Raw genomic sequence first — 26,692 nt, forward strand, 5'->3', positions numbered from 1 at the left:
TGTGCATACGTTTCCTTATGTTACATTTCCTTCCTTAACTATACACATTAAAACCATGAATTCATATTGATACCCTACTGAGAGATTTTAAAGAGAGGAACGACAGAATCTGATTTATGTTTTAAAAGGATCACTTTGCCCAGTGTGTTCAGAGTAGACTGTAAGGGAACAAGGAACAAGAGTGGAAGCAAGGAAATAATTTAGGGGCCATTGCAATAATATGGGTGAGAGATGAGGGTGGCATGGACCAGGGTGTAGTATTGAAATGTAGTAACAAAGAGTCAAATTTTTTACCTATTTTATTATTTTTTTTTTTGCGTTACGCGGGCCTCTCACTGTTGTGGCCTCTGCCGTTGTGGAGCACAGGCTCCGGACGCGCAGGCTCAGCGGCCATGGCTCACGGGCCCAGCCGCTCCGCAGCATGTGGGATCTTCCCGGACCAGGGCACGAACCCATGTCCCCTGCATCGGCAGGCGGACTCCCAACCACTGCGCCACCAGGGAGGCCCTACCAATTTTTTTTTTTTATTATTAATTAATTAATTTATTTTTGCTGTGTTGTGTCTTCGTTTCTGTGTGAGGGCTTTCTCCAGTTGTGGCAAGCGGGGGCCACTCTTCATCACGGCGCGCGGGCCTCTCACCATGGCGGCCTCTCTTGTTGCAGAGCACAGGCTCCAGACGCGCAGGCTCAGTAGTCGTGGCTCACGGGCCTAGTTGCTCCGCGGCATGTGGGATCCTCCCAGACCAGGGCTCGAACCCGTGTCCCCTGCATTAGCAGGCAGACTCCCAACCACTGCGCCACCAGGGAAGCCCCCCCTACCTATTTTAAATAAGAAATTGTTGACTGATTTGATGTGAACTGTGTGTGTGTGTGAGAGAGAGAGAGATGAAGCAGAGATGATTCTAAGGTTTCTGGTCTGGCTAACTGAAGAAATGGAATTTCCATTTACTGAGATGGAAAGTCTGCAGGTGAAGCAGTTTTGGGGGACATGACCAGAAATTTGGTTGGGACATTTTAAGTTTGTGATTCCTTATTAGATATCCAAGTAGAAACAATAAGTGGGCAATAGGATATATGCATCTGTAATGCAGGGAAGAGTTTTGGAGCTAGAAATGAAAATTGGGGATGCGTTAATGTAGTATAGGTTGATATTTTAAACCATGAGCCTGGAGATCATCAAGGGAATGAATATAGATAGAGAAGAGAAGAGGCTAGAGGATTGAGCCTTGGAAACACCTCAACATTTAGAGATCCAGGAGATGACGAACTAGCAAAGGAGTCTGTGAATTAATTGTTAACAAAGTGGAAGGTATATAAGAAGAGTGTGGTGTCCTAGAAGGCAAGTGAAGAAAGTGTTTCTAAGCAGGGAGAGTAAGCATCTGTGTCAACTGCTGCTCAGTAGTGATCAATGGATTTAGCAACGTGATGGTCATTTTGTAACATTAACAAAAGCAGTTTTGATGAATGGGGGTTGGGAGTACCTGATTAGAGAGGGTTCAAAGGAAAATGGAAAGGTGGTATTGGAAACAGTGGGCATAAGGGAAGTTGTTTTGCTGTAGAGGGGAACAGAGGAACATAGTGGTAGCTGGAGGGGAGTTGTGGGGTCAAGATGGCGTTTGTTGTCTTGCATGTTCTAAATTGAGATAAACTTCATTATGTTTGTAGTCTGGTGGGAATAATCCAGTTAGAAAAGGGGGAAATTGATGGTAAAGAAAGAAAACAGCAATGTCCTTGAGTGGGCCAGAGGGAGCGGGAGATCTAGTTGGTGTGGGGGTTGGCCTTAGTTAGGTGGAAGGGTTCATCTACAGTTAGGAGGGAGAGGAATAGCATGTGGTCACAGACTCAGGTAGGTAGGCAGGTGCGATTGCCCATGTCAGTAGGAAAATTTCATCGGAATGCCTTTTTTTAAATTGAAGTATAGTTGATTTATAGTGTTATGTTATCTTCAGGTGTACAGCACACTGATTCAGTGAATATATATACGTTTTTTTCAGATTCTCTTCCCTTATAGGTTATTACAAAATATTGAGTATAGTTCCCTGTGCTATACAGTAGGTCCTTGTTGGGTATCTATTTTATATATAGTAGTGTGTATATGTTAATCCCAAACTCCTAATTTATTCCCCTACTTCTGCTTTGGTAGCCATAAGCTTGTTTTCTATGACTATGGGTCTATTTCTGTTTTGCAAATAAGTTCATTTGTTTTGTTTTGTTTTGTTTTTAGGTTCCACATATAAGCCATATCGTATAATATTTGTCTTTGTCTGGCTTACTTCACTTAATATGGTAATCTCTAGGCCCATCCATGTTGCTGCAAATGGCATGATTTCATTCTTTTTTATGGCTAATATTCTACTGTATATATATATATATATACACACATACCACATCTTCTTTATCCATTCGTCTGTTGATGGACATTTAGGTTGCTTCCATGTCTTGGCTATTGTAAATAGTGCTGCTATGAACATAGGGGTGCATGTATCTTTGCGAATTATAGTTTTCTCCGGATAAATGCCCAGGAGTGGGATTGCTGGATCATATGGTAGCTCTACTTTTCGTTTTTTGAGGAACCTCCATACTGATCTCCATAGTGGCTGCACCAATTTACATTCCCACCAACAGTGCAGGAGGGTCCCTTTTTCTTCACACCCTCTCCAGCATTTATTATTTGTCGACTTTTTGATGATGGCCATTCTGACCAGGGTGAGGTGATACTTCATTGTAGTTTTCATTTGCATTTCCCTAAATTAGCGATATGGAGCATTTTTTTCATGTGCCTGTTAGCACGTGTATGTCTTCTCTGGAGAAATGTCCATTTAGATCTTCTGCCCATTTTTTGCTTGGGTTGTTTGAACTGAACTGTATGAGCTGTTTGTATATTTTGGGAATTAATCCCTGGTTGGTCGCATCATTTGCAGATATTTCTCCCGTTCTGTAGGTTGTCTTTTTATTTTGTTTATGGTTTCCTTTGTTGTGCAAAAGCTTTTAAGTTTAATTAGGTCCCATTTGTTTATTTTTGTTTTTATTTCCGTTACTCTAGGGGACGGATCCAAAAAGATATTGCTGCAATTTATGTCCAAGAGTGTTCTCCCTGTTTTCCTCTAGGAATCTTATGGTCTCTGGCCTTACATTTAGGTCTTTAATCCATTTTATTTTTGTATATGGTGTTAGAGAATGTTCTAATTTCATTCTTTTACATGTAGCTGTACAGTTTTCCCAGCAGCACTTATTGAAGAGACTTTTCCATTGTATATTCTTGCCTCTTTTGTGGTAGATTAACTGACCATAGGTGAGTGGGTGTACTTCTGGGCTTTTATCCTGTTCCATTGATCTATATGTCTGTTTTTGTGCCAGTACCATAGTGTTTTGATTACCGAATGCCTTTTGAACACAGTGAAACAGGAAGTAAAGCTGAAGGAGGATGAAGGGATTCGTGGTTTGATGTGAAAAGGAATGAAAGAGTCATATAGGAGAGTTGGAGGGGAAATGGATGGGGAAATGTGATATGATTGCTAATAGCACTGAGAAAACACCTGAGTTTGGAGTTATGAATTCAAATTGGCAGTTAAAACGGCTTTTTGCTTGATATAACCTTTGGAGGAGGAGTAGAAGCAGGAATCTGAGGCCCGCAAGAGGGCGCTCGTGGACAGGTCCTGGGTGGCTGAGTCCCTGAGAGTCTTGGAATAAAATTGGGATTTGCTCCAAGGGAAGACAGCACTGGAAAAACAAGTTGCTTTCTTCACCGGAGGTGGCAGTAGTATCCTTTCCCAAAACTACTGACGCTGTGAGCAGGATTCGAACCTGCGCGGGGAGACCCCATTGGATTTCGAGTCCAACGCCTTAACCACTCGGCCATCACAGCCGCCTGCGGCCTGGGGCCTGCGCAACTATAGCTGTTTATCAATACGCCCGCCTCTTGCGAGCGCTGTCTTGATGTCAGTGCGCGTGCGCTTGTGAGGCAACGGCCCTACGGAAGTGGCGAATTTCCAGTTCTCTCTCCCTGCCCCGAGCCACAGTATAAAATGGGCCCAACCAAACCTGAGTCCACGGCAGACACAGGGATGCCGCTACACCCTGGTTCTTGACAGCTGGCGTCAGCCTCCAAATTCACACTAAAAGTGCACAGGGAGGGAGGGAGACTCAAGTAGCTAACGGGATGGCTGGTAAGAAGAATAATCCTTCGATATGTACAGCAGAGAGGCCCCCTCTCAAAGTCTGGAAATGTGTGTCCCCTTCGCAGCAATAATATACTAGAGTCAACTGTCCCAGGCACCGCTGGGATTCGAACCCAGGATCTCCTGTTTACTAGACAGGCGCTTTAACCAGCTAAGCCACGGCGCCGTTGGGTGGGTTTTTGAGTCTAGATATAGATCAGCTGTTCCTGAGGGTCACTAATCGAGAGGACTGAAATAATGGCTGCCACGGGTCTTCAGTGACTCATCCTTTCCAAGGTTCCTCCTTTCCTTCTCAAGTTCTGAGCCCGAGGGTTAATACTCTGCACCACCTCCCTCTCTCCCACACCGTTGGGGACCAACTCGACTATGAATGGGTGCGTGGCTCCCCGTCCCTTAGCCACCTAGACTGACCTGCTTTCTCAGCGAGAAAGGGTGTGCGGACAAGAGGGACGCGGGTCCTCAGGGGAGGGAATGGCTCACTCTCACTACAGCCTTCCGGAAAGGGGGGTGCCACACCTCCCCAAAAAGAGCTCCCCTAACCCAACCCCCAAAGTTCATTCCACAAAGTCCTGGTATTTTTTTTCTTTTTATATTAAAAAATAAGACACGATATCAAAAAACACAAATGTCATCGGTAGAGGGTACAGCTGAGAACACCTGGGTCCCACCTGAGGGGCAGCACCAGGGACTCCATGGTCCACCAACCTCCCCCACCCCGGAGCAGCTAGGGGTCTGGACCACTGGGTCCTGCTTGGGCCTCAGAGGGCTGGCTACCCCAATAAATAAACGCAGCCCCAACCCTCAGGGACAGGGACTCCGGCTCAGCTGGGGCTTGGAGAACCACTTAAGCAGCTTGTCAGCAACCTTGTCCAGGGGAAGGAACGACTCCTCAGCAGGGATGCGAGGTGCGGCTTCTCTGGGCTGGGCTAAAGAGCGCCGCCCTCTGTTCTCTAAAAGGCCAGAGGCAGCCCCTGGATCCTGGGCTGCTGATGGGGGGAGGTCCCACACCCCCTACAGCGGGAGAAGCCAGGACAGTTTTCTATTGGTTGGTCCAGCCACATCTGAGTTCTGCGAGTTGGGACATGGGAGAAGGAAACTTCTCATGCATTCCCGGAGGTGGCCCCAAATGTAGTCTAGCTGGTGCCATTTTCTGCGGCAGGTAAGGCTGGACTGGATGAGTTCCCACCTTGTTCCTCCTCCTCCATGGCCAGGTCCTGAGAGCTTGAGACCGTGGCCCCAGCTTGGGCCTGGGCCTCATCACCGCCCTCACCCTCACCACCACCGCCACTCCCCTCGCCTCCACCCTCCTCCATGGGCTCCAGCCCCAGTCCATCCATTTCCGAGAAGAGTGGGTCACCAGGGTGGCCAGGGTCTTGGGTGCTGCTACCGCAATCCACACAGGCCTTGGAGAAAGGAAGGATATGAGTGAGTCAGGCAGAGTTCTCACTGCTGACCTGCCACCCCAGCTCCCCTTGTTCCCAACTCAAGAGTACTTCCCAAAGTGTATGCCCAAGAAACATTAATCCATACGGATGCACATGGGGTCAGCAAGATTAGAAAATGCATTGTACCCTGTATCCAGACCCCACAAGGGGACAATCACAATATACATTAGCATAAGATTGGCCGAGAAAAGGTCTACAAAAGCACACGTGGTTTAACACTAAATAACCCAGCAGCAACCTTAGTAGAATGAACATCCTTCAGAATTAATGATCCAGGAACAATGAGGGGATCAGCCCTTAGCCTCCACCCTTTCAACTTGAGCTCAATTCCTTCTTCTCCCTCCTGGCCTAGACTTCTCTTCTCACCATCACATCAAGGGCCCGAGGCAGCTGACCCTTCCGGACCCAGGAGTGCACAGCACCCAGTTCCCTCCGCTGGTCCTCCGAGAACCGAGGCTGCTGCTTCTGCATAGCCCGGAGCCGCTCCCGGTCCTGCTTCAGCACAGAGGCCATGTCCCTGCTCCGGGAAGGGGTTCAGGAGGCAGAGAATGGGAGCTGGGGCCAGGGCCCATGAGGCTGGCATTTTTCCTTTACCTCAACTCCCCAGCTCCCCACTCACTGCCTCATGCTCCTCCCCTGAACCGGTGCTCCGGGAATTCAGGCCTTCCAAGACCAGGAAAGCTGCCCTCAGCCTGACTCATGATGGGGCTCCAAGGGGCGGAGGGCAGAACAGGAAAGCCCCAGGGCAGAGACAGGCCCAGAAAAAAAACCCCAAGTTAGCTGCAGAGTGAGGGTGGGCCGCCAGCCTCCCCACTCCTCTGAAAAAGAGGCAGAGGAGGTCCCTGAAAGTCCTCACCTGGAGGGCACCTGATAGGTCATCATGACATGCTGGTCAGCATTGGCCATGAGCAGCCAGATGGGATCCTGGAGCACGTACTTAATGACCTGGTCCCCGGGCTCAGCCCCGGCCTGGGCAGCCCCAGCCTCAGCCTCGGAAGAATCGATGCTGCCGAAGTACTTGCTCGTGTGGCTGCTCTGACTGCTGCCTGTAGAGTAAGGGGCGGGCAACCAACAGAGTCAGGCCGACCGGCGCTCCACCAGGCCTCGCTCAAGCCCACTGGCCTTAGGAAGCAGGGCAGGGGCCCAGGCTGCTCAGGCCAACTAGGGCCTGGCCTCCCAACCCCCCAGACACTGTCCTACCCCGGGAGGTGTTGTGGGAGGCGGGGCACTCACGCGTGATGCTGGCTGAGGTGCTGCTCCCCTCATGGGAGCCTGAACCAGACCCAGAGCCCAAGGAGCCTGAGGCAGCAGAGCCCGTGCCAGAGCGCGAGTCCTCCTGCAGCAGCAACTCCAGCAGGTCGCTGGAGCCCGAGAGCGCATCCTGGTTGGAGGACTCAGTTATCTCCACCTGGGGGAGGGGAGGGGCGGGGTTAAGGGATCAGCACCCAGGCCTCCCTTCAACTGCTGCCTCTGGCTGGGGGCGCACCCAACCCAGCGGCCTCTTCCCACTCCATAACAGTGGGCCCAGGCTGAGTGACAAGAGAGCTGGCGAAAAGTAGCGCCATGACGCTGGACCCTTTCCGAGCGGCAGAGGCACTCTCAGAAGTTTTGGGGATGTCCTCGCCACCTGTCAGACAGGCCTGTCCCCACTTCACAGACGAGGCAGCTGATTTCTGCCTCATTCAGAAACGCAGCTGGGGCCTCCCACCCCACGACACCACCCTCTGGGGACGCCAGGTGGGCAGGGGGCAGGAGGAAGCACGATGGGAGGAGCGGGGGAGAGGGCCGCGTGGGGGCCGTAAGAGGATGGGGGCGGGCCTCGGTGCTCACAGGTCTGGCCGCTGGGTCCGCAGTCTCCTCACTGGGAGGGGGGCGCCCAGCACTACTCCCCTCGACACGGGGGCGCTCCTCAAGCTGCAGCAGATTTAGCTGGAGCGGGGAGCTGCATCTCGAGTTGAAGAGCGGAGAGTCGGGGAGGCGGGGAGGGCTGGGGGGCGGCAGGGGCAGGGACGGAGAAGGGGAGTGGGAGGCGGGGGTCTGGGGTGCCCCACAGGGGTAGGTGGGTGGGGCAGGGAAGAGATAGTTAGGGAGCACCAAGGCCACCACTGGGGTCACCAGCGGGGCAGGGAAAGCTGCAGGAGACACAGATGTGGGTGCAGGAGGGAGAGGCTGGGGGCCTCCTCTGGGGGAGAACGCGGGGACGGGGCAGGGCTGGACCACAGCCGGGAAGGGCGGTGTGGCTGGTGGTGGGGGCCAGGGGGCAGAGGATGGCACAGGTGACGGGTGGGAGACGTGGCAGGGGGCTTCGGCCTGAGGGGTCGGGTGCTGGCGGGAGCGCTTGGCTTTGGATCGGCAGTGGTGGCGGCGGCCGGGGGCCGCGGGGCCATGGCGGCAGCCTGAGGGGAGAGACGAGGGTGAGCAAGGCCCTCGACCTGGGGGTTAGCGCCCCTGCCACCCGGGCCGGCTGCCCTGCCACTCAGACCAAGGAGAGGGTAGGCGAAGGCCCCAGAGAGTCTGCCTCCCTGGCCCACACATAACAGAGGAGACTCTGGGGAGGTGGGGGGACCTTCAGGGAAGAGTCACAGGGACGCGGGATTCACTGACAAAGCGGCCGGGGAAGGAGAGGTTCCACGAGGCGGGGTGCTGGGGGTGTGCAGAAGACCGAGGCCTGCTGGTGGACAGGAAGCAGGCGAGGTCGTGGACGAGTGGGCAGGTGGCTCCGGTCCGGTCCAGCCACCAAACTCCAGCAGGCACTGCCAGCCTAGGCGACAACCTGCCAGTGGGGCCGTGCTCCGCGTGGCTCATGATGGAGCCAAGGTGGGCGGGAAAGCCCAGTCCCGAGCCCTGTGCCCACCTGCAGGGGGCCTCCCTCAGGCACCTGGAGGGCTGCCGTCTGCCCTTGAAGCCCTGCCCCCACCCGAAGTCGTCCCAGTCCTCCCTGCCGGCCTACACAGATCTCCCAGTCAGTGGCAACTGAGTCCTGAGTGGGCTCTGTTCCTGCCCCTGCCCCCAGACTGGGCCTGGAGTGGCTTACCTGGAGCAGCGCCTCTGCCTGCCTGTCTCAGTGCTGCCCTCCTCTGGCGGCAGCCTGGACCCCCGCCCACTGGGGAGAAGCTAGCGAGGGACCGTCCCTAGGCAGGGCCCCGGTGGCGAAGGTGGCAACAGCCTGGGTCCCTGGAGCACAAGGACCTCCCTCAAGAACCCCTCCCCTGACAGTCTGGTCCTAGACCAGGCCGCAAGCAGGTGGCTACCCGACTCACCGGGGGCCGAGGGGGCCGTGGAGGAGCCGTCAAGTCCACGCAGCCTGCCAAGGTCGCGGAAACGGCTGAGGAAGGCCTGCTCCTCCTTCTGGGTGTGCAGGGACAGCACAGCCTTGGTCAGGCCCACCGGCCGGTAGGCACCTGTGGCTGGGTCAGGGGCCACCGTGGGGCTGGGGGCTGGGCTGGGAGCTGGGCCGGGAGGCAGGCCAGGCAGGTCCTCCAGCATGATGATGTCTGAGGAAGATGAGACAGGGGAAAGGTCAGAATCACCTTAACCGTTAGCGCACCACACCACACGGCACCCTCCATGTCCAGCAGCTTAGCCAAAGCCCTGGCCTCCGCCCTGCAGCCGAGCCTGGACCTCCCCTGCATCTCTTGGCCACCTCCCCACCGAGAACTGGCTCTGGGCCTTCTTCCTCGTGTAAAGCCGTCCCAGGGTAAGAAAGGATACTCGGTCCCCGCCAGTGGCACTACCCTAGGATCACCCCCCGTGACTTTCCTCGGAAGGGAAGCCCACACCTTGCACTTCCCTCGCTCGTTTTCCAGGTCAATGCCCAGGAAGACCTTCAGGGCGTTTCAACAGTCCCTGCCTCAGACCCTCTGTGGGCAGCACCTCAGGTTGAACTACACCCCAGAGTTTGTGTGTAAACTGACAGTAAGAACACACGAAGCAGGATGAGGGACAGACAAGGTGGCAGAGGCTGGTGGGCGGGTGGAGAGCAAGAAGCGGCAGCCCTGAGCTAACTAAGATGGGGGCCTCCTTCTCTCCATCAGGAACCAGAGGGTGGGAGAAGGCAGCCGGAAAGGGGGGGACGCTGGCTGGGGGACCAGATGGAGCCCAGGCACCGCCCCCCCCAGCCACGCCCATACCCGATTCCGGGGGCTTCTTGTCTCCCACATGGACGATGGTGGAGCTGAAGCTACACTGACTGGTGACGGACACCACACTCTCCGCCTTATTGGCCAGGGCGAGTGGGCTCAGGGCGCCTCCTCCCACCACCGGCTCCTTCAGAGGGGCGGCCCCCTCCCCAGACAGCACTGCCGCTGGATCTGTACGGAGAGATGGTGCCAGTTACCGCCCCGCTGGGAGGCTGGGAGAGGAAACCCCAGTGCGGGTGGGGAGAGAGAGGAGCGTGGGTATCTGGAGGCTGGGGGGGACAGGACAGAGTGAGGTGGGGCCCCAAAGACAGAAACGCAGACGCAGGAACAGAGGACAAGGTGGTGGAGGCAGGACGGCCTGGCTCTTCACCTTTCTCGGCCCCCGCAGAGACTGCGCCCGCCCGCTGCCTGTCCTCGTCGGAGGCCGAAGAGGCGGTGCAGGAGGAGGAGGAGGTGCATTTGCGCTTGGTCGTGCTGGGGAGGTTGCAGCTCTCCAGGTACCTGAGGAAGCACCAGAGGACATGAGGGCAGCGCCTGGGCGGGGCGGGGCCGGGGCCCAAGCGGGAGAAGGGGCCACGATGGCCTTACCTGAGGATGCTGTCCAGGCAGTTGATCTGCTGGTAGGAGCAACTGGAGGCTTCTTTCCGCTCAGCCTCCTCAGGAGCCAAGGCTAGTGGGGCCTGGATCGGAGCAGGTGCCACCTCCAACTCTGGGTCCGCGGATTGGCAGGGAAGGGCCTTGGCCTTGAATGTGCCTGTAGCTGGGCCGAGGAGAGAAGAGCTCCTCTGGGTTGGGCTGAGGGTCATGGGACCCGCCCCGCCCCGCCCCAGGTCTCACTCCTCACCCACACCCTCACCAACTCACCAGGGACGCGGGGCCGGGGCAGAGGGCGAGCCCGGGACTCAATAAAAAGCTGCTGCCCCTGATGCTTCACCAGGTGCACATCCTTACAGATCTGCTGGAACGTCACCTGTGGGGCAGGGCAGTGGGCAGCATTGGGGGGGGTCGTGGCCAGCCTGGGGAGCCCAGGGCGTAGCGCAAGAAAAAGGCCCCAAGGCTTCCCTGGTGGCGCAGTGGTTGAGAGTCCGCCTGCCGATGCAGGGGACAGGGGTTCGTGCCCCAGTCCGGGAAGATCCCACATGCCGCGGAGCGGCTGGGCCCGTGAGCCATGGCCGCTGAGCCTGCGCGTCCGGAGCCTGTGCTCCGCAACAGGAGAGGCCACAACAGCGAGAGGCCCGCGTACCGCAAAAAAAAAAAAAAAGAAAAGAAAAAGGCCCCAGTGGGGATGCGTGGAGAGGAGATCACGATGAGAGCAGGGCGAGAAAGAAAAGGAGGTGGACAAGGCTCCTCTGGGCTCGGCAGTGCTGACTCTGAGAACAAGGGGACAGGGGACTAAAGGGGTGAAGTGGCAGAGAGGCACTCACCGGTGCAGGAGGCCCAGGTCCCTCGGCGTCACCCCCATTGCTGGCACTGGAGGAGCCAGGGCTGAGGAGAGGGCCTGGGGAAGCCACCGGGCCAACTCCACAGAACCCTGTAGGGCTGGGGCTGTGCACAGGCTGAGGCAGGGAGAGCGACAGGTCAGATGTCCACGGCCCTGTTCTGCACCCCTTCCTCATTCCCAAGCCCCCTCCCCTCAACTCTCACCTGTAACAGCAGCCGGTGGATCTGCTCAGAGAGCTCCTGGATATCAGGGTCCAGGGAGAGAGCGGGGCTGGGGACTGGGGGAGTGAACACGTCTTCATTCAGGGGCGCCCTGCAGGGTGGGAAGGATGAGCTGAGCCCTGCCCCCTCCACACTGGCCCGCCCTCCAGGGCACCACCCACTTACGTGCATACTTTGTGGCGGCCCAACACAAAGGCCACCTTTCGGCTCCAGGGGTGCACGAAGCCAGCCCAGCTGGTGTCCATGGTGACATACTCCCCATTCCGGGCGCAGAAGCGGATAGGGGAGTGGTGAAAGGGCTGGCCAGCCAGCTGCAGGACTGAAGGGAGTGGGAAATGAGGTGCGGGTCAGTGGGAGGGAGAGCTAAGTAAGGTGGTGGAGCCCCGTGGAGCCGCCCCCCCACCAAATCCAAGAGACCAAGGCGCTGAAAGACACAACCACAAGGACAGCTGTTAGGAAGCCCTGGAGACAGCCGGAAGGGAGTGCAGGATGAAAGGAACTCACTCTTCTTGTGGATGGCCAACATGAGGGGTCGGTCCTCGGGATGCAGGAAAAGGAGCACTGGGGCCCCCAGGAGGTCCTGGGGGAGGTAGCCCAGCAACGGGGCGGCCCTGAAATGACAGGAGGCATCAGAATGGCCAAAGCCTCGGCCCTGGACACCTCCTTTTCCTCCAGGTCCTGACCTCACCTTTCATCCACATCCTGGAAGAGGCAGCTGGGCGTGTGCCTCGTAGTGAAGATCCTCTTGTCCGGGGGAATCCGGGGAGCTGAGGCACAGAAAGCGTGACCATTGGATTTCATCCAGAATGGTCCAGCTCCTCAGCCCTCCATGCTGCCTCAGGCCCAGGCTGGCTGGCAGACAGTTCTCTCCACAGCTCTGCCCTGGGCCCTCTAGCCTACAAAGATGGTCTGGACAATCTTTGTGCCCCATGCCAATAATGAAACTGAAAACCAAGGTACTTTCATTTGCCTTCTCCTAGGTTAGGGCTCTCATCCAACTCTACCTCTAAAGGGGCGTTCACACGCTCATTCTAACAATACCTTCTGTGTTCCAAAACTGTCTTCCACACTCCTGTCCTGCCTCACCCCCAGCCTAGAGAAGGCCCCCTTCCTCATACCCCAACCAGGCCAGGCCCCTGGCCCGCCCACCTTCATAACCAGAGTGGATGCGCTCTGCAATTAGCAGGCAGCACAGCTGTGCAGGGGCCCCATCAGAGACCCGGATCTTGGTCACATATGGGGTTAGGCGGAATGGCTGGTACCGAGGCCCTGGATCTCGGTCAGGACCCCCTCTAGCAAGGAAGAGAAAGAGGCATTAGGGACTGTCAGTGAAGAGCCACCCACCCCCCACCTCAAGGTCATGGGCCACACAGCAAAGAAAGACAGGGGGTGTGGGAAGTGCAAGGGGTCTGCTCCCACGTCCTCTGCCTACCTGATACGGCAGAAGACAGACTTCTCCTGGGTGAAGTCCTTGAGGCCTGAACCTGAGACAGACCAGGAGGGCAATGAGCACAGCTCCCCATCCCCTCCCTGGGCTGAGAAGAACCCAGCAAGGAAAAGCCTGGGGCCCCTGGCCCCTCATGGCAGGTGCTTCCTGGAACTGCTCATCCCTCCCCCCAAGCACTTGGAGACCTCACCTGCCGAGGCCCCCGTGCCCCAGGTGGGCAGGCGAGATGGGGCAGTGGAACCATAGAAGACGCCCACATCCTGGGGAGCCAGGAGCTCTGAGAAGCGGGCACCGCGGAACACATCCTGCTTGCAGCGCAGCAGGATACCTGCCTGCTCAGAAATGTAGACGATGCAGCCTGTCAGGAAGGAGACAGCCACGGAGAAGGTATCCTAGGCGAGAAAGCAAACACAAGAGCAGGTTCAGGAGCTGTGGGAGTGGGGCTGGGGGTGCATCGGGATACAGAGGCTGGGCTGCGCTGACCTGGTTGCGAAGCGTGTACTCAGATGTGATGTGCTCCAGTTCCTCCAGAGTGTAGGTGGACATGTCCATGGCACAAGGCTCGCCCTCCTCCAGGCTCCACTGCTGGTAGTATTCCTGGTTGGCTGCAGGGTGTGGGCAGCGGCACACTTAGGGAGACTGTCCCCATGGTAGTAGCCCAGGACCTGACCATTACCCTCCCAGGAAGCACCACTCACCTTGCACCTGCTTGACACAGGCCAGTGCATACTGCAGCGTGGCCAGGGTCCCAGAGCGGCCCTTGCCCCTGCGCTCTGGTGGCAGCCGAAGCTTGAGCTCCCGCAGCGCTGTCATGAGTTCTTTCTGGGTCCTTGCCCGAGCTGACTGTTCACTACTGCAGGGCCCACAGGGAGGGAGCGGGTATAGGCATTAGCCCCAGAGCGTGGCCCCCAGCCCTTTCCCCCAGCCCTCACCCCACGAACCTGCAGCCACTGGTAGACGGGTTGTCCTGCTCTGAGCTGGCACTCAGGAGGCTGTAGGCAATGGAACTGCTGGGTGGGGATGGGCTCTGAGAGTTTGTGCTAGGGGAGAAGCAACAGACCCAAGATGAGGAGAAAGTGGCCAGCAGCACGGGCCTGTCTCCCAGCTCAGTCTGCTCAAAAGACCACTCCTAGCACCTGCAACCCATCCAAACACACCTCTTGCTGCTTTCAGTGGTGTCCAGCAGGGCCGAGTCCTTGCCATTGCCAGAGGAAGAGCTATGTGAGCTCCGCTGAGATGCACCCCTGGACTCCGGTCCATTGGACTCATTGCCGCTGGAGCCATTGCTGTTGGCATCCGTGTCGTCAGCCAGGCTGGGGCCAGGACAAGGTCGATGCTGTGGAGGCCCAGGGGATGGAGCCCCTCCAGGACAAAAGGATTCCCCCGGCCTGGGGTCCCCTCCCCCATCAGCCCCTTCAAGGGGGCCGCTCATGTCTGGGCCATGGGGAGGGCAGGAGAACAGGGAAGGCGGAGAGGCCACCACGAGGGGGCCAGGAGGAGTGAGGTGGGAGACTCAAGCCTCAGAGAGCTAAGTTTGATCACAGCCAGCGCCTGAAAAGAGAGACCAAGAAGGAGAAAAACCTGGGCTGTAAATTTACAACACCTGCTGGTTTCATTCAGACCCTCCCTTTCAGGCCCCCACGCTCCTGGGACCCAGGCTTCCAATATGGAGCCTAAGCAATTTCTGTTTCCTGTCCGCGTACGGTGCGGGGGGTGGGGGTGGGTCGGGGGCTGCAGGTGGAAAGGGGCCTCTCTTGGTCCTTCTCCCACATCCCCTGCCAGCGTGGCCTGGGGAGGTAATACCTAAGCGGTCGACTAGAAAGAACTTCAGCTGTGAGCCACAGCCTGGATACTTCCCATCGCCAAATTCCCAGCAGGCCCCCACTCCGCCTGGAACTCCAAGGCCTCGGAGCAGGGGGCGAGCCTGCCGCCTTCTATATTTAGGCCTCCGGGCTAATTTTATCCGGGGGCGGTGCCACCTCCGCCGCACATGCGCGCGGACTTGCGCGGCCCCAACACGCGCTTCCGCCGCCACTGCGGTCGCCAGGGAAACCAACGTCAGCGGCTGAGCTCAGCGGTTGCTGGAGGGCCCGCAAGAGGGCGGGGGGGCGACCCCTCCCCCATTTCTCGGCGGAAACGGGGGAACGACACACTCCTGCACTCGCAAGCGCGACCAGGGGTCGCCCACCTCTAATAGATCCCCAGTCCCCGGAGGGCCGAGTGGCCCTAGGAAGAGGGGCAGCCATCGGGGTTTCAGAGGCTGGCCTTGCTCCCCAGGGCAAAACACAACCACCACCGCCCTCCGCGCAAAAGCCCTTAGACTGGCGCTCGCCAGGATCCCAATCATTTTGGTCAAGACAACACAGCCTTTCCTCCTCTGGCCCCTGCACCTTCTCCCGACCCCCCAGGACCGAGGCCTGCCATTGTCAGGAACCCAGGAATCCTCTCTCTTCGGTCCCCTACTTTTCTATACACCCGCCACCACCGCCACCCCCAACACACACCCATCCGAAGCAGACACACTCTGCTCTGACCAAGGGACGGACAAAGGCCAGCAGACGGCTGTTCCCTTACTCTCCCTCCAACCACACCCCCAACCTCAGAGTATTTTCTGAGCTTCAGGAGAAAAGGGAAGGCTGTGGCCAACAGCAGGAACTAGCACCGGGAACGAGATGTTCCAGTTTGAACCGGGCTGACATCACAGCCGGCGCGAGGCCAGGGACTGGAAGAGGGAGCGCGGGAAGCGCGGAAAGCCCGGAGGGGTCCTGGTGCTGGGGCAAAACCGGGGACCCCTGAGTGACAAAGGCAGCATGGGCCATGCCTGATGAGGGTCAGGTGTGGGGCCGGGGCAGCTGGGAGCTGGGGGCAAAGCTGGAGGTAAGGTAGGCAGGTCAGGAGTGCGGACGCCCAGTGCAGGATTGTGAGGAATACCTAGGTCCCCGGGGACAGGGAGAGGGTGGACAACGGCAAGGAAGGCGGATTATTGGTGTGCCGTCTGAGCGCCCGGGCCGAAAGCGGCCCATCAGGCTGGAAGTGGCGGCAGTCCGGCTCCGGGCCGAAGACCGGCCCCTGGGGTGGCCGCGGAGATGCTTACCTGGCCGCGCGAGCGCCCTCCGGCCGCCTGCCCACCGCCGTTGCAGCCCGCAGCCGAGTGCAAGCTCCGCGGGGCCAGGAGGCGGGTTGCATAACGCCAGGCGCTGCCCCTCATTGGCCTCCTGCCGGCGGAGCCGCAGGCCCCGCCCCCAATTGGCTGGGGATCTCGTCCCGGCGCCTGATTGGCTACTGGCCCCCACTGAGGTCAGGGCTGTGTCACACACACGGGCGCACGTGGATCTGGGTGCTGGCGCTGGGCTGAAGGGCCCCAGACACCACAGCCCAGCCAATGGGCGCGGGACGCCTTGTACAGTAAATAATGGAAGGGAGGGGAGGGGAAGGGAGGGGAGGTAAGCTGTCCCTCTTCAGCGAAAACACCAGGGCCACAGTAGGTATTTAAAAGAACTCTACTTCCTGAACTGACCAGCCTTGCACAACGGGACACCCTGGCCTTGCCAGGGGTGGGCAGAAAGAATGCAGACCTTAGGAGGTGGGCCAAGCTGGATGAGACAGCTGGTCCCTGGAAGGAGATGGACAGAAAACCCAGCTTGGCCTTTCCTAGGTTCCCCTCCCCAGCCTTGTCATCACAATAAAGCCATTTTACCCAATCCCTTCCTCTGACACTTCAAATCCTGTGGACAGCTAGGAGGAGGGCAATCGAGGGTCCACATCTGAGGAGGGGGTGGAGTGGGGGGAAGGATGCAAACAATAGAAGGGGCAGCCAGAGCCAACAGGAGCTGTGAAGGGAAACAATGGCAGGTGTTTCCATGGCCAATCAGAGAAAAGGTCACCGGGCAACGTACGTGGTGACTAGTCCTTCTCTCCTGAGGATGCAGCCACCCACAGTTACGGCTGCACCAAAAGTAGGGGCCAGGCAGCCAGGGCTCCAGGGGAACAAAGCAGTGGCTGAGAGAAGAAACCTTAGACAGAGAAAGGTGGGGTTGCAAGGGCTTCAGGTCCCCACTGCAAGGAGAAGAGAAAGCCAAGGACCTCATCATCTGTCTCCTTAACTGTATTCCGCAGCCCCCAGGAGAGAACCTGACACACAGTAGGTGATCATAAACATGGTGACTTTGTAACTAGAGCTAGGGGAGGGGGAGGGGGAGGGGCCTCAGTAATAGAGAAGGAGCTGGAAATTATAATTTTTTTTTTTAAGAGCAAGAAGCAGAACACCGAGTCCTAATTTGGGGGAATAAAGTGCCAGCTTGGGCCGCAAAGAGCTGCAGTTACACAGACCCCCTCCATCCAAGACTGATGTGTAGTTCCTCTCAGGGCTCCCTGGAAACGTGGGTGGCAAGTGAAGAGGCTGATGCTGAGGTAATCAGCGTGGGTGCACACGCCTCACTGTCACGTGGCCTAAGCTTTCCTTAACAATTGTGTTCCCCATGGGGGGTGGGGGGGGTGGGCAGGGTCAGGGCTCTGTGGAAAAGCTTACAGAATAACCCAGAAAAACCAAAGCAGGAAAACACAGGAAATAAAGGATTGAGGAGCCTGGATTCTCAGTCTTCTCTCCTTGAAAATGTCCCCCCAACTCATATACTGTGGCCCAGTCCCTTGTCTCCTTTTCAGACACCTCTTCTCTGGAAACATCCTTTTTCTTCTTCCTCAGCACTCCTTAGGGCTCTAGATGTGATCTCCCCCGACACAGGCGATCCTTGCTCTCCACCTCCACCTCCATATTTTTCTTTTGCGTAGACAAAAGGGTCCAGCGCTCCTGCAGCTCTCAAGGCCCTAATCAGGATCCTGCCTCACGGTCCCCACAGTAACCAGACCCTGCTGCCGTCAATGGAGGAGAGGGGGCGGGAGGCGGCGGTGACGTCAAAGCGGAGGAAGGGGGCGGGGCGAGGCAGCCGGGGAATGTGGGGCAGGGAGGCTGGAGAGGCAGCGGTTTGGGAGGCGGCCAGCCCGAGAGGGCGGCGGCCAGCGAACTTGGGAACATCACGTTCTTTTGGCTGGTAGCCCAGGACATGCACCCAGCCTGGGCGCCTCCCCCCAACCCAACGACAGCCGTCCTGTCCCAAAGCCAGGGATTCCTGGAGAGAGGATTAGGAGGAAGGGGTGCCCCCCCTCCCCCGCCTGGCTCTCTTCTCCAGACTCGCATCCGCCCTCCCCTTGGCTTGCTCCTACAGCTCCTGGCATTGGCTTTCCCCCTCTCCCAGACTGTACACATCTGCTGGCCCGATCCCAAAGCCAGGGCGGGGAAGTTGGAGGCCAGGTTCTGCAAGAGACCTTTGCTCCTTCCCTGAGGCCCCCTTCAGAGCCTGAATCTCTTGTTACTATGGTAGCAGAGACAGGAAGGAGGGATAGGGAGGAGAATGGGTCTAGGATGAGGAACTCGAACTGGGAAAGAGCAAGTGGCCCAGCCTGGGGCCTGGATCTTGGGACAGGGATAAAAGGGAGGAATGAAGGTTTGGGGTTGGTGCCTCAAGACAAGAACCAGGAAGAGGGAAATGGGGCAGGGGTCACCAAAATTTGCAAAAAACTTAAGAATGTGAGAATAGTTCCCAACCACAGCATTCACATAAATCTTACACCCTGTCACTGTTCTTTTGTCACCCTATAGCAATTCTTACCTAAAAAAAATAAAAAATAATAAAAACACGGGCCTCCCTGGTGGCGCAGTGGTTGAGAGTCCGCCTGCCGATGCAGGGGATACGGGTTCGTGCCCCGGTCTGGGAGGATCCCATATGCCGCGGAGCGGCTGGGCCCGTGAGCCATGGCCGCTGGGCCTGCGCGTCCGGAGCCTGTGCTCCGCAACGGGAGCGGCCACAACAGTGAGAGGCCCGCATACCGCAAAAAGAAAAAAATAAAAATAAAAATAAAAAATAAAAACATGAACCAGGTATTGCGCTGAGCACTTTACATACATTATCTTATTTAATCTTCAGAACAATCCTGTGAGATAGGTATCATTATCCCCATTCCACAAGGACCAACTAAGGCTCAGAAGTTACCAAACTTGCCTAAAATGCCTCATAATCAGTTCTCAGCCTCTTAACAAATGGGACCCACGGCTCAAATCTGAGCTCTGATAATGGCTTGTCATTCTGGTTTCTTACCTTTCAGGAACCTGTGAGGTGTTACCAGCTCTGGGAACCTGGGCCTCTCAAACACTCAGCCAATTCTAACTTTGGTGCCTAAAACACAGACTCCATCCAACCTCTCCTCTACCCTGGGACATTTAGTTTGCACTCTCCACACACTTCAAATCATCACAGTCCCAGTTTTCACATGCTCACAAAGTCCTTGAGATCACCCTAGCAGCCACCAGCCCCAGTGATTTCCTAGGAACCCCACTTCCTCACTCTTCCACTCTTCCACCTTACTGCAGGTCACTTTACCACAGGCCTGGTTGCTTGTACAGACAGATACCAGAGCACCCTGTTGGTGCCTCCTCACCTCCAGGGGCTCAGGAAGACACGTGTACAGCCAATCTGCACAAGCCCATCCTCCCTCTCAGGATCCGACAGTTGCTACCCCACGTTTACTCCCAAAGATGGCTCCGAGTCCCAACCCCTCCCCTTTACACATGAGAAAGACATCCAGAGCCCTGATGTGGCTAGCTCAGGGTCACACAAATCATAACCTCACCCCTTTTCAAATCACCGTATCCCCTTTGGTACGCTCTCAACTGCCCTACCAGGACCTCTCTCCAGCCTCAGAACCCCTGCCTATTTCAAGTGATTAAGGCACCTACCCAAACAGCAGTCACGCACTGGAACGTCTCCCACCGGCTCTCAGGGATCCTGTCCGGTACCTCCCTGGGAGCAGGGCTCTCAGCTCCTTCAGTTCGCTGGCTTCTGAGCCCCTTCCCGCGGCAGTCAGGGGTACAGGGACCCTAGGGCGTTGAGGGATTTGATGTCAGGGATTCCCGCTCCCCTCTCTCTAGAGCTGAGTTCGCAGCCCCTATTCCCCCGCAACCATCAGAGCTCCCACCGCGGTGATAACGCATTTGCAAGATCCCCCTCACGGCAATGCATTAACACCCCTCCTTACAGAACTACCGCGGAAAAACCCATACCGACCGCCGCTCCTCACCCTCCACGCCTGAGCACTTACCGCTCAGCGCGCACGCCGTCCAATTTCTTCCCAACTAGGATCAAGGAGACTTGTTTTCGCTTCTCCAGGCCCTCCCGCCGACCAGGATGCCACGCCCCTCAAACTTATTGGCCGAAGGACGCCGACCCATGCCCCGCGCCGCGTGCGGCCGCCCAGCCCCCGCACAGCCGCCATTGGCGCCGCCCGCCTCCCTCTTCTTCTCATTAGTCAGTTTGCCAACCAGCAGTAACAGATTCACGTGCGGAAGCGGCCACCCTAGCACGTTGATTGGAAGCTGACCGAAAGCCACGCCCACATCCACCTCCGAAGTTCTTATTGGCTGTGGCAGCGTCCCCCGACCTGCCTAGGTCGGTGACGCAGACGCCAGTCCAGTCCTCCAAATTTTCTCATAGGCTGAGAGGTCCCGGAGCTGTAGAGGACACGTGCGGGCGATCTCACGCGGCAACTTGTTTACCTAGAAGCTGGGGATTTTCCTTGACGACACGCTAACCCAGGACGGACGAGTCTGCGCAGGCGCAGATATGAGCGGTGGTGGCTTTGGTGGGGGCGCTTTGTGAGCCGTCACGCGCGTGACAAGAGCGCCCCCGCGCTGGGACTGCGGACCTGGGTTCCTGAAGCTCCCTGAAGCTGGAAGCTGCTGGCCTTACGGTGAAGCGGTCTTCAGGTCTTAGTGCCGCGTGGTAACGATGAAGATGATAGCCACCTCCCAGATTATATTTTTTGTGGGCCAGGCCATGCGCTTCTTACAAACCCGGAGGAGGCGACTGATCTACTTCCCAGTGTCTCATAAATGAGACTGAGATCCAGAGAGGTTACATAATGTATCCGGATTAACTCGCTAGTCTCTAGTGGGGTCAAGATTTGAACTCAGGTTCCTGATACGATAAAGGTGGGTCCTAAGGCCTGCGGGAACCCTAAACATGTGAAGGACTCAGTAGATGGAAGCACAAAAAGGCCCTGAGCACTGTCTTGAAAAATAGTAAGCCCGTAACAAGTGATGAACATTATAATGACTGTATACATAGTAAGAATCACCTGGGTCCCTTACAACTGCTGAATCAATCACCGGGGAAGGGGCCTGAAAATCTATTTTTATTTTATTTTTCTTGTTTTGTTTTTGGTTTTGCGGTACGCGGGCCTCTCACTGTTGTGGCCTCTCCCGTTGTGGAGCACAGGCTCCGGAGGCGCAGGCTCAGCGGCCACGGCTCACGGGCCTAGCCGCTCCGCGGCATGCAGGATCTTCCTGGACCGGGGCACGAACCCGTGTCCCCTGCATCGGCAGGCAGACTCTCAACCACTGCGCCACCAGGGAAGCCCGAAAATCTATTTTTAAAAGCATTCCCGGTAGTTCTTAGGAGCTTAAAAGTTTGGGAAACACTAGTTACGTTTCCTAGGCTGCTGAATCCTCACGCTGCAGCCCAGAAAAGTGGGCCCTCCAGAACTCACCTAGCACTCGCCACCCACTGTTAAAAGTGCCTGTGGGCAGGGATGCTAGGGTGCCACATCAAGGGCGTTATGGAGCTGGAGGTTAAAGGAGTTCAGTAGGGGGTCTAGAGCCACCAGTCGGACAGCAGAGTGCAGGGCCAGCAGGCCATCTACAGCCAGCTCCACACCGCACTCAGCTGGATCTCCCTGAGCTGTTTTGTTCAATAAGTATTTACTAACGCCTTCCGGATGTTAGCACTGTGCTAGGCACAATGAGGGAGAGATGTTTCACAGTTGTCCATCTACTTCAGGCCTAGGAGTAAATGACCACGGGAGAGACTGCAGAGCATTTGAGACTTAAATCAAGGAGTAGAAAGGGATCCAATAAACAGCAGGAGCATGCCCGCAGGGAAGGTGGGGGGCGGAGCTGGGAAGCCCAGACCTCAGGGTTCACGGACGGAGACACTGGGATTATGAACACTTCCCATTATCAACTCCTGGTGCCCCCTCGTGGCCACTTGGTGAATCACACTTTGCCTTTGCCCTGCCCAAGGTCAGGCCCCCTGGCAAAGCTGACCCTTCCAGATGTATCTTCTCAACCTTCCTGTTACACCTGCAGATCCAATACGCTTCCCACTGGTTAAGAAAAGATCTTAAAAACACCACCTGGTTACTCATTACACATTTATTGTACATTTTCACAATCTGGATGCGCCACAGAATTGGGGGCATGGGGTGAGGGAAGGGGGGCAGGGGATACTGGAATAATATGGGGGGTCTAGAACACAGCACCCTCACCCCCAGCATCTCTCCCTACCCTTTCACACCACAGCTTCGATCTCCCTGCTCCCCCTCCACAAAGGAACCTCGACTGTGGGGGAAATAAAGAGTTTAGGAGGTGCCCTCCAGTGGCAGGTTAAGGGACTGCACTCTCAGACCCCTAAAATTGTGCCATTTAAAAAGACATTAGACCCTTCCTTCATCATTTCACCCGAGGAGGAGACCCGGAGAGGGGCAAGAATCCCCGTCTTGCAGCGCGTCCCATGCACACATTGGCAGTGACCAGTACCCCCAGTCTGAGTTCAAGGGGGCAGTCAGAGGAGCTGGGCAGTGACGGGGCAACACCCCCCAATGAGGGAGGAGGGATTTCAGTCCAGCCCCCAGCAGGGGTGGGGCCAGAGATTTCAGGAAGGAACTGGGGGGATTCTTTGCCCTGCCCCATCCTCCCCAAGGCAGTGATGACCCCCCCGACACACTGGCAGCCACCTCTCCCAAGAGAGATCAGATTGTGGCCAACCCCCAACTCTCCTGGTGGGAGGAGGAGGAGGCAGATCAGGCAGATGGGAGGGAGACCCCATGGGAATGTCAACTGAGCACCCCACATGGAAACTGGGGAGCAGGAATGTGGGGAGAGACTCCAAGTGGCAGAATTATTGGTCCATCATAACACACTGAACTCCAAGACACTTACACACCAGCTGGGGGGAGGGAAAGGAGGGACAAGAGGTTTGGAAAATCGGGGTAGGGGAGGCAAACTGGACTAGGGGTGCTAGGAGGGGGCGATCCTGGGGGCCAGAACAGCCTGGCTCCCCAAAAGCCCAGGCTCCCCACCACCTGCAAGTAACGTCATGCAAATGAAAAGTGTGATACAAGGACCAACAGGGACTAACTCCTCAGTAAAAAAGAAACACAGGTTGAGAGACTGAACAGAAGAGAAAATGGGGGGGAGAAGGAAACCAAAAGGGATGTCAGTAGGCAAATGGATGCTAATTAACATGCTGGAAGCTCCCAGAAGACCTTGGGATTCTTATTAGGACCATAACGGACCAGTCTCGGAGCCTCCCAATGATGCAAAGAAGATGCACCTAGGGAGGCCTGGACAGTTGCTTTTTATATTTTTTGCAGGGGGGTGGAAGTATGCAGAAGTCCAGGGCGGGAGGAAGGATCAGCTAAATCCAAGGGAAGGAGAGGAAGAGGGGACTGCATAACAGATGCAAATGAAGGGGACTTGGGGCTGGTCAGGAAGAAAGGGAAGGAGGGAAAGAGAAAAAGGAGGTGATGAGAACCTCAGGAAGGGGTGTTAAGGACAACCGGAAAAAATCTTCTAGTAATAAAACTACAAACAGACCAAATATATATAATATTATATATGTATAAATAACAGCTGGCTATTTACAAGGGGGCACACACACAACACACACACATGGATCCGGGGAGGTGGGGCTGGAAAATATGGCTGAGAGGTGGAGGAGCAGCTGGGGGTGGGGGGAGAGGCCCTTCTCTGGGCAGGGCAGGCTCCTCAGGGGTTTAAGAGCTGAAGTAAACTGTGGAGAGGGAAAGAGAAGGAAGAAGAGGGAGAAGGGAGAAAGAGAGAGAGAAAGCAGTGTGTCAGCCCAGCCCTGCTCCCATCTTCCCCACCTCCCAGCTGGTTGACATCCCTTCCCCTCCTGGCCTCAAGTTCTCCATCTGTAACACAAAGAGGCTGTACAGGTCGGTTCCAAGGTCTCTTCAACTCCTTGAGGCCACAGACCCCTAATCCTCTGGGCCTCTGAAACCACAGCTCTCAGACAGTGGGGTGGCTGGCTTCCTAGCTGTTTCTCAAGCCCCTGGGTCTTTGCTGCTCTCCCACTCCCCAATTCCAGGGTTCCCAGACTGGGCTCCTAGGCCCAAAGGGTCCTCAAGGGAGCAGTGGGGATCCACCAGCTTTCCTGTTTCCAAAAATCTTAACAGAAATTGCCCAGAATCAGGCAAAGAGCAAGCTGAACAGCTTCAAGGTTTGGGGCTGTAGATGAATCAGAACTTCTATTGGCAGCTATATGTGCTTTCTGCTGAACAGTAAAAACTAGGTTAATGACCTTCAAAACCCAGAAATCACAAGGGAAACCTCTTCAAGAAAGGGCCCTAGCCACTCCCACCCTACTCACCGATGATGATAATGAGGATGATGGCGCAAATCACTCCCAAGATGATCATCATCTGGGGGCGAGAGGGGAGGGTCAGTGAGACAGACCATGATACTCCCAGTCACCCACCACTCCTCCTACCTGCCCTCCCGCCTGCCTCCACCCTTACCTTGAGGTTTTTCCACCAGTATTTGCGCTTGAGCTTGGCTGCACTTGTTTCAAACTGGGAGGCCCCTGCTTGGAGTGCGTCTGCACGGTCGTCCAGCTCCGACAGCTTCTGGTCCCGCTCCAGGACCTTGTCCACGTTCACCCTCATGATGTCCACCACCTGGGGGAAGGCCCGCAAGGCAGGGGGAGTGTGCCAAGGCCCATCGCAAAGGGCACTCCTCCACCATGAGCCCACATATGGAACACGCACCCCGATGCTGCCTGGCTAACATGACAAGGACATACACAGAACATGCCTAGCACAGCCGCAGATGCGCCAAGGAGCACGCATCAGGGGCTTGCTGGTAGCCAGACATCACAGATATCACAGCAGCACCCTCTATTTACCGAGCCTCAAGCAGCCTGCCAGTCACCAGAACACACCCGCCCAGGGTGAAACACCCCAGGCTAGCAAGGCTGACTGACACCCCGCGGCCCTCCCAACTGCGGGCTGACAAGGACCGGGCATGATGGCATATTTTTGTCCCCTAACTCATTAACATGAACTGCCATCACCCCCAACCCAAGACAGGCCCGCACACCTGTTTCCCAACCCTCAGGGTCCTTCCCACTGGCCTCTGACACCCGCCCCCCCCACACAACTCACCTCATCCACCTGGGCCTGGGTCTGCTGCAGTCTCCTGTTACTGGTGAGGTTTGGAGGGGGCGCAGGGGGGCCTCCCTCCCCAGCCGGGGCGGCAGGGGGGGCGGTGGCAGCCGTGGCCGACCTGAAGGGCAGGGACGGATCAAGACCCAAGGCCTGGAGCCCTTGGCCCCGCAGCCAGGGCCCCGCCCATCCGCCTGTCCATCCATCCGTCCCTCCCTTCCTCCTTCCCGGGAAGAAAGCCACCCGATAGGAACCCTGGACTCCGTCCGGCCCCGCGGGCGAGTTGTTGCGTGACCTTGAGTGAGGCCCCCTCCCACCCGGGCCTCAGTTTCCCCGCCTGTCAAATGACGGTGGACCCGAAACGACAGGCGGCAGCGATGACAGGGGCGGGGCGGGCGCACGCCGGGTCCTCTCCCTCCCGCGGCCAGGGCCCGCGCGGCCAGCCGGGGACGCGAGGCCCTCCGGCTGCCTGCGCGCAGTCACTGGCGCCGGCCTGGTCTCGGGATGCGGGGCGCGCTGGGGGCTCGAGTCGAACCCCAGGCCCTCCCTAGGCCTCGACCCAAGGGCGGCGGCCGGCGTGGGCCATCCGGTGCGGGCGCGGGCACCAACTCACATGGCGGGGGCAGCGGGCGGAGAACTTGGCAGCGGCAGTGATGGCGGCAGCGGCTCGCGCTGGCTCCGACTGGCGCTGGCTGCCCGGGACAGGAAGATGGCGGCCGCACGTCACTCACATCCGGGCACTGCGGGAGGGGGCGGGGCGCGGCGGGCCTGTAGTCGGCAGCCGGGCCGCGGGGGCGGGGCGCGGAGAGCGGAGATCGCGGCTGGCTGGGCAGCTGGTCTGGCGCCGCGGAGCCCCAGCCACTCCCTCATCGCCCGGGAGCCCGGAGCCTGGCGGCCGCGGCTTCCCCGCACCAACAGCTGGCCCACCCGGTCTGACCACAGCCCTCCCCGTCGTCCCCGTGCCCCCGCCGCCTGGCCCTTACGGCACCCTTCAGCCCCAAACACGTCCTCCTCCTCCTCCGTGAAACCCATCAACCGGTCCGCACCCCACTCAGCCCCAGGTCTCGGCCTGCCCCCAGGTCCCAACGCCTGCTGACCCGCCTTCAGCATGTGGAATGGGCGGGAGGGGGTAAATCAGAAGGGGCAAGTGCAGGTTCCCGGGCCATGCGGATAGCTGGGACCCCGCTGCTGAGGTGAAGTGGTGGCAGTTGGTCCCCAACCCCTTGCCCCGCAGGTGGATATCTCAAGGGAGGTCTGGGGCCCCTGACAGCTGAGTAGGGGGGATAGCAACACGATCCTCACAGCTGAGGTTCAGACCAGGGGTCCTTGGCAAGAGAGGCCTGGCTGAGGTGGGGCAAGCTTAGGGCGCCGGGAGGAGGGCACGGGACTGCCCCGTGGGGCTGCTTCAGGTGGTGGCTGCAGCCTGGCCTAAACCTAGCTCCGTCCCAGAGTGGGGCAGCTACCCTGGCAGCAGCAGGAGGGCTCAACCTCTGATCCCAGGCACAGGGCCTGGGTGAAAGGACAGGA

The 26,692-nt window shown here is 57.3% G+C and overlaps 2 protein-coding genes across 5 annotated transcripts; both read right to left on the reverse strand.

Moving 5' to 3' along the window:
- Positions 1-4,760: 4,760 nt before the first annotated feature.
- Positions 4,761-20,096, reverse strand: PER1 (period circadian regulator 1). 4 transcript variants are annotated; one of them, XM_081218089.1, is made up of 24 exons: positions 20,024-20,096; positions 19,662-19,802; positions 14,029-14,422; positions 13,813-13,911; positions 13,570-13,724; positions 13,355-13,476; positions 13,062-13,263; positions 12,857-12,908; positions 12,574-12,716; positions 12,113-12,191; positions 11,929-12,035; positions 11,590-11,743; positions 11,407-11,515; positions 11,187-11,318; positions 10,627-10,732; positions 10,351-10,522; positions 10,133-10,263; positions 9,754-9,933; positions 8,884-9,117; positions 7,454-8,019; positions 6,857-7,031; positions 6,480-6,669; positions 5,990-6,140; positions 4,761-5,581 (listed from the first exon to the last, which is right to left on the reverse strand). In XM_081218089.1, exons 3-24 carry the CDS (start codon positions 14,301-14,303, stop codon positions 5,312-5,314), a joined length of 3,804 nt encoding a protein of 1,267 aa, XP_081074215.1. In that variant the 5' UTR covers positions 14,304-14,422; positions 19,662-19,802; positions 20,024-20,096; the 3' UTR covers positions 4,761-5,311. The 4 variants fall into 4 exon arrangements, with proteins under 4 accessions (XP_081074215.1, XP_081074217.1, XP_081074216.1 ...); XM_081218091.1 differs by lacking the exon at positions 19,662-19,802 and having other exon boundaries at positions 20,024-20,056; XM_081218090.1 differs by lacking the exons at positions 19,662-19,802; positions 20,024-20,096 and adding an exon at positions 15,966-16,066.
- A 2,022-nt stretch (positions 20,097-22,118) lies between these two features.
- On the reverse strand, positions 22,119-25,903 carry VAMP2 (vesicle associated membrane protein 2). The gene is made up of 5 exons (XM_081220344.1): positions 25,779-25,903; positions 25,166-25,286; positions 24,521-24,679; positions 24,373-24,424; positions 22,119-23,772 (listed from the first exon to the last, which is right to left on the reverse strand). Coding segments are annotated over exons 1-5 (351 nt in total). The 5' UTR covers positions 25,781-25,903; the 3' UTR covers positions 22,119-23,755.
- Between the last annotated feature and the right edge of the window lie 789 nt (positions 25,904-26,692).

The sequence above is a fragment of the Mesoplodon bidens genome (assembly GCF_964165515.1).
Source record: "Mesoplodon bidens genome assembly, chromosome: 19".
Lineage (NCBI taxonomy): Eukaryota > Metazoa > Chordata > Mammalia > Artiodactyla > Ziphiidae > Mesoplodon > Mesoplodon bidens.

Excerpts from the sequence above, each read along its gene's own strand:
- PER1 (XM_081218089.1), bottom strand. The coding sequence starts at position 14,303 with ATGAGCGGCCCCCTTGAAGGGGCTGATGGGGGAGGGGACCCCAGGCCG. Across the intron at positions 11,744-11,928 it reads GTTGGCCATCCACAAGAAGA|TCCTGCAGCTGGCTGGCCAG; the intron begins GTGAGTTCCTTT and ends CACTCCCTTCAG. Across the intron at positions 10,733-11,186 it reads GACCTGGGCCTCCTGCACCG|GTGACGTTCCAGCAGATCTG; the intron begins GTGAGTGCCTCT and ends CCTGCCCCACAG.
- VAMP2 (XM_081220344.1), bottom strand. Across the intron at positions 24,680-25,165 it reads CCCAGGCCCAGGTGGATGAG|GTGGTGGACATCATGAGGGT; the intron begins GTGAGTTGTGTG and ends GCCTTCCCCCAG. Across the intron at positions 24,425-24,520 it reads ACTGGTGGAAAAACCTCAAG|ATGATGATCATCTTGGGAGT; the intron begins GTAAGGGTGGAG and ends TCTCGCCCCCAG.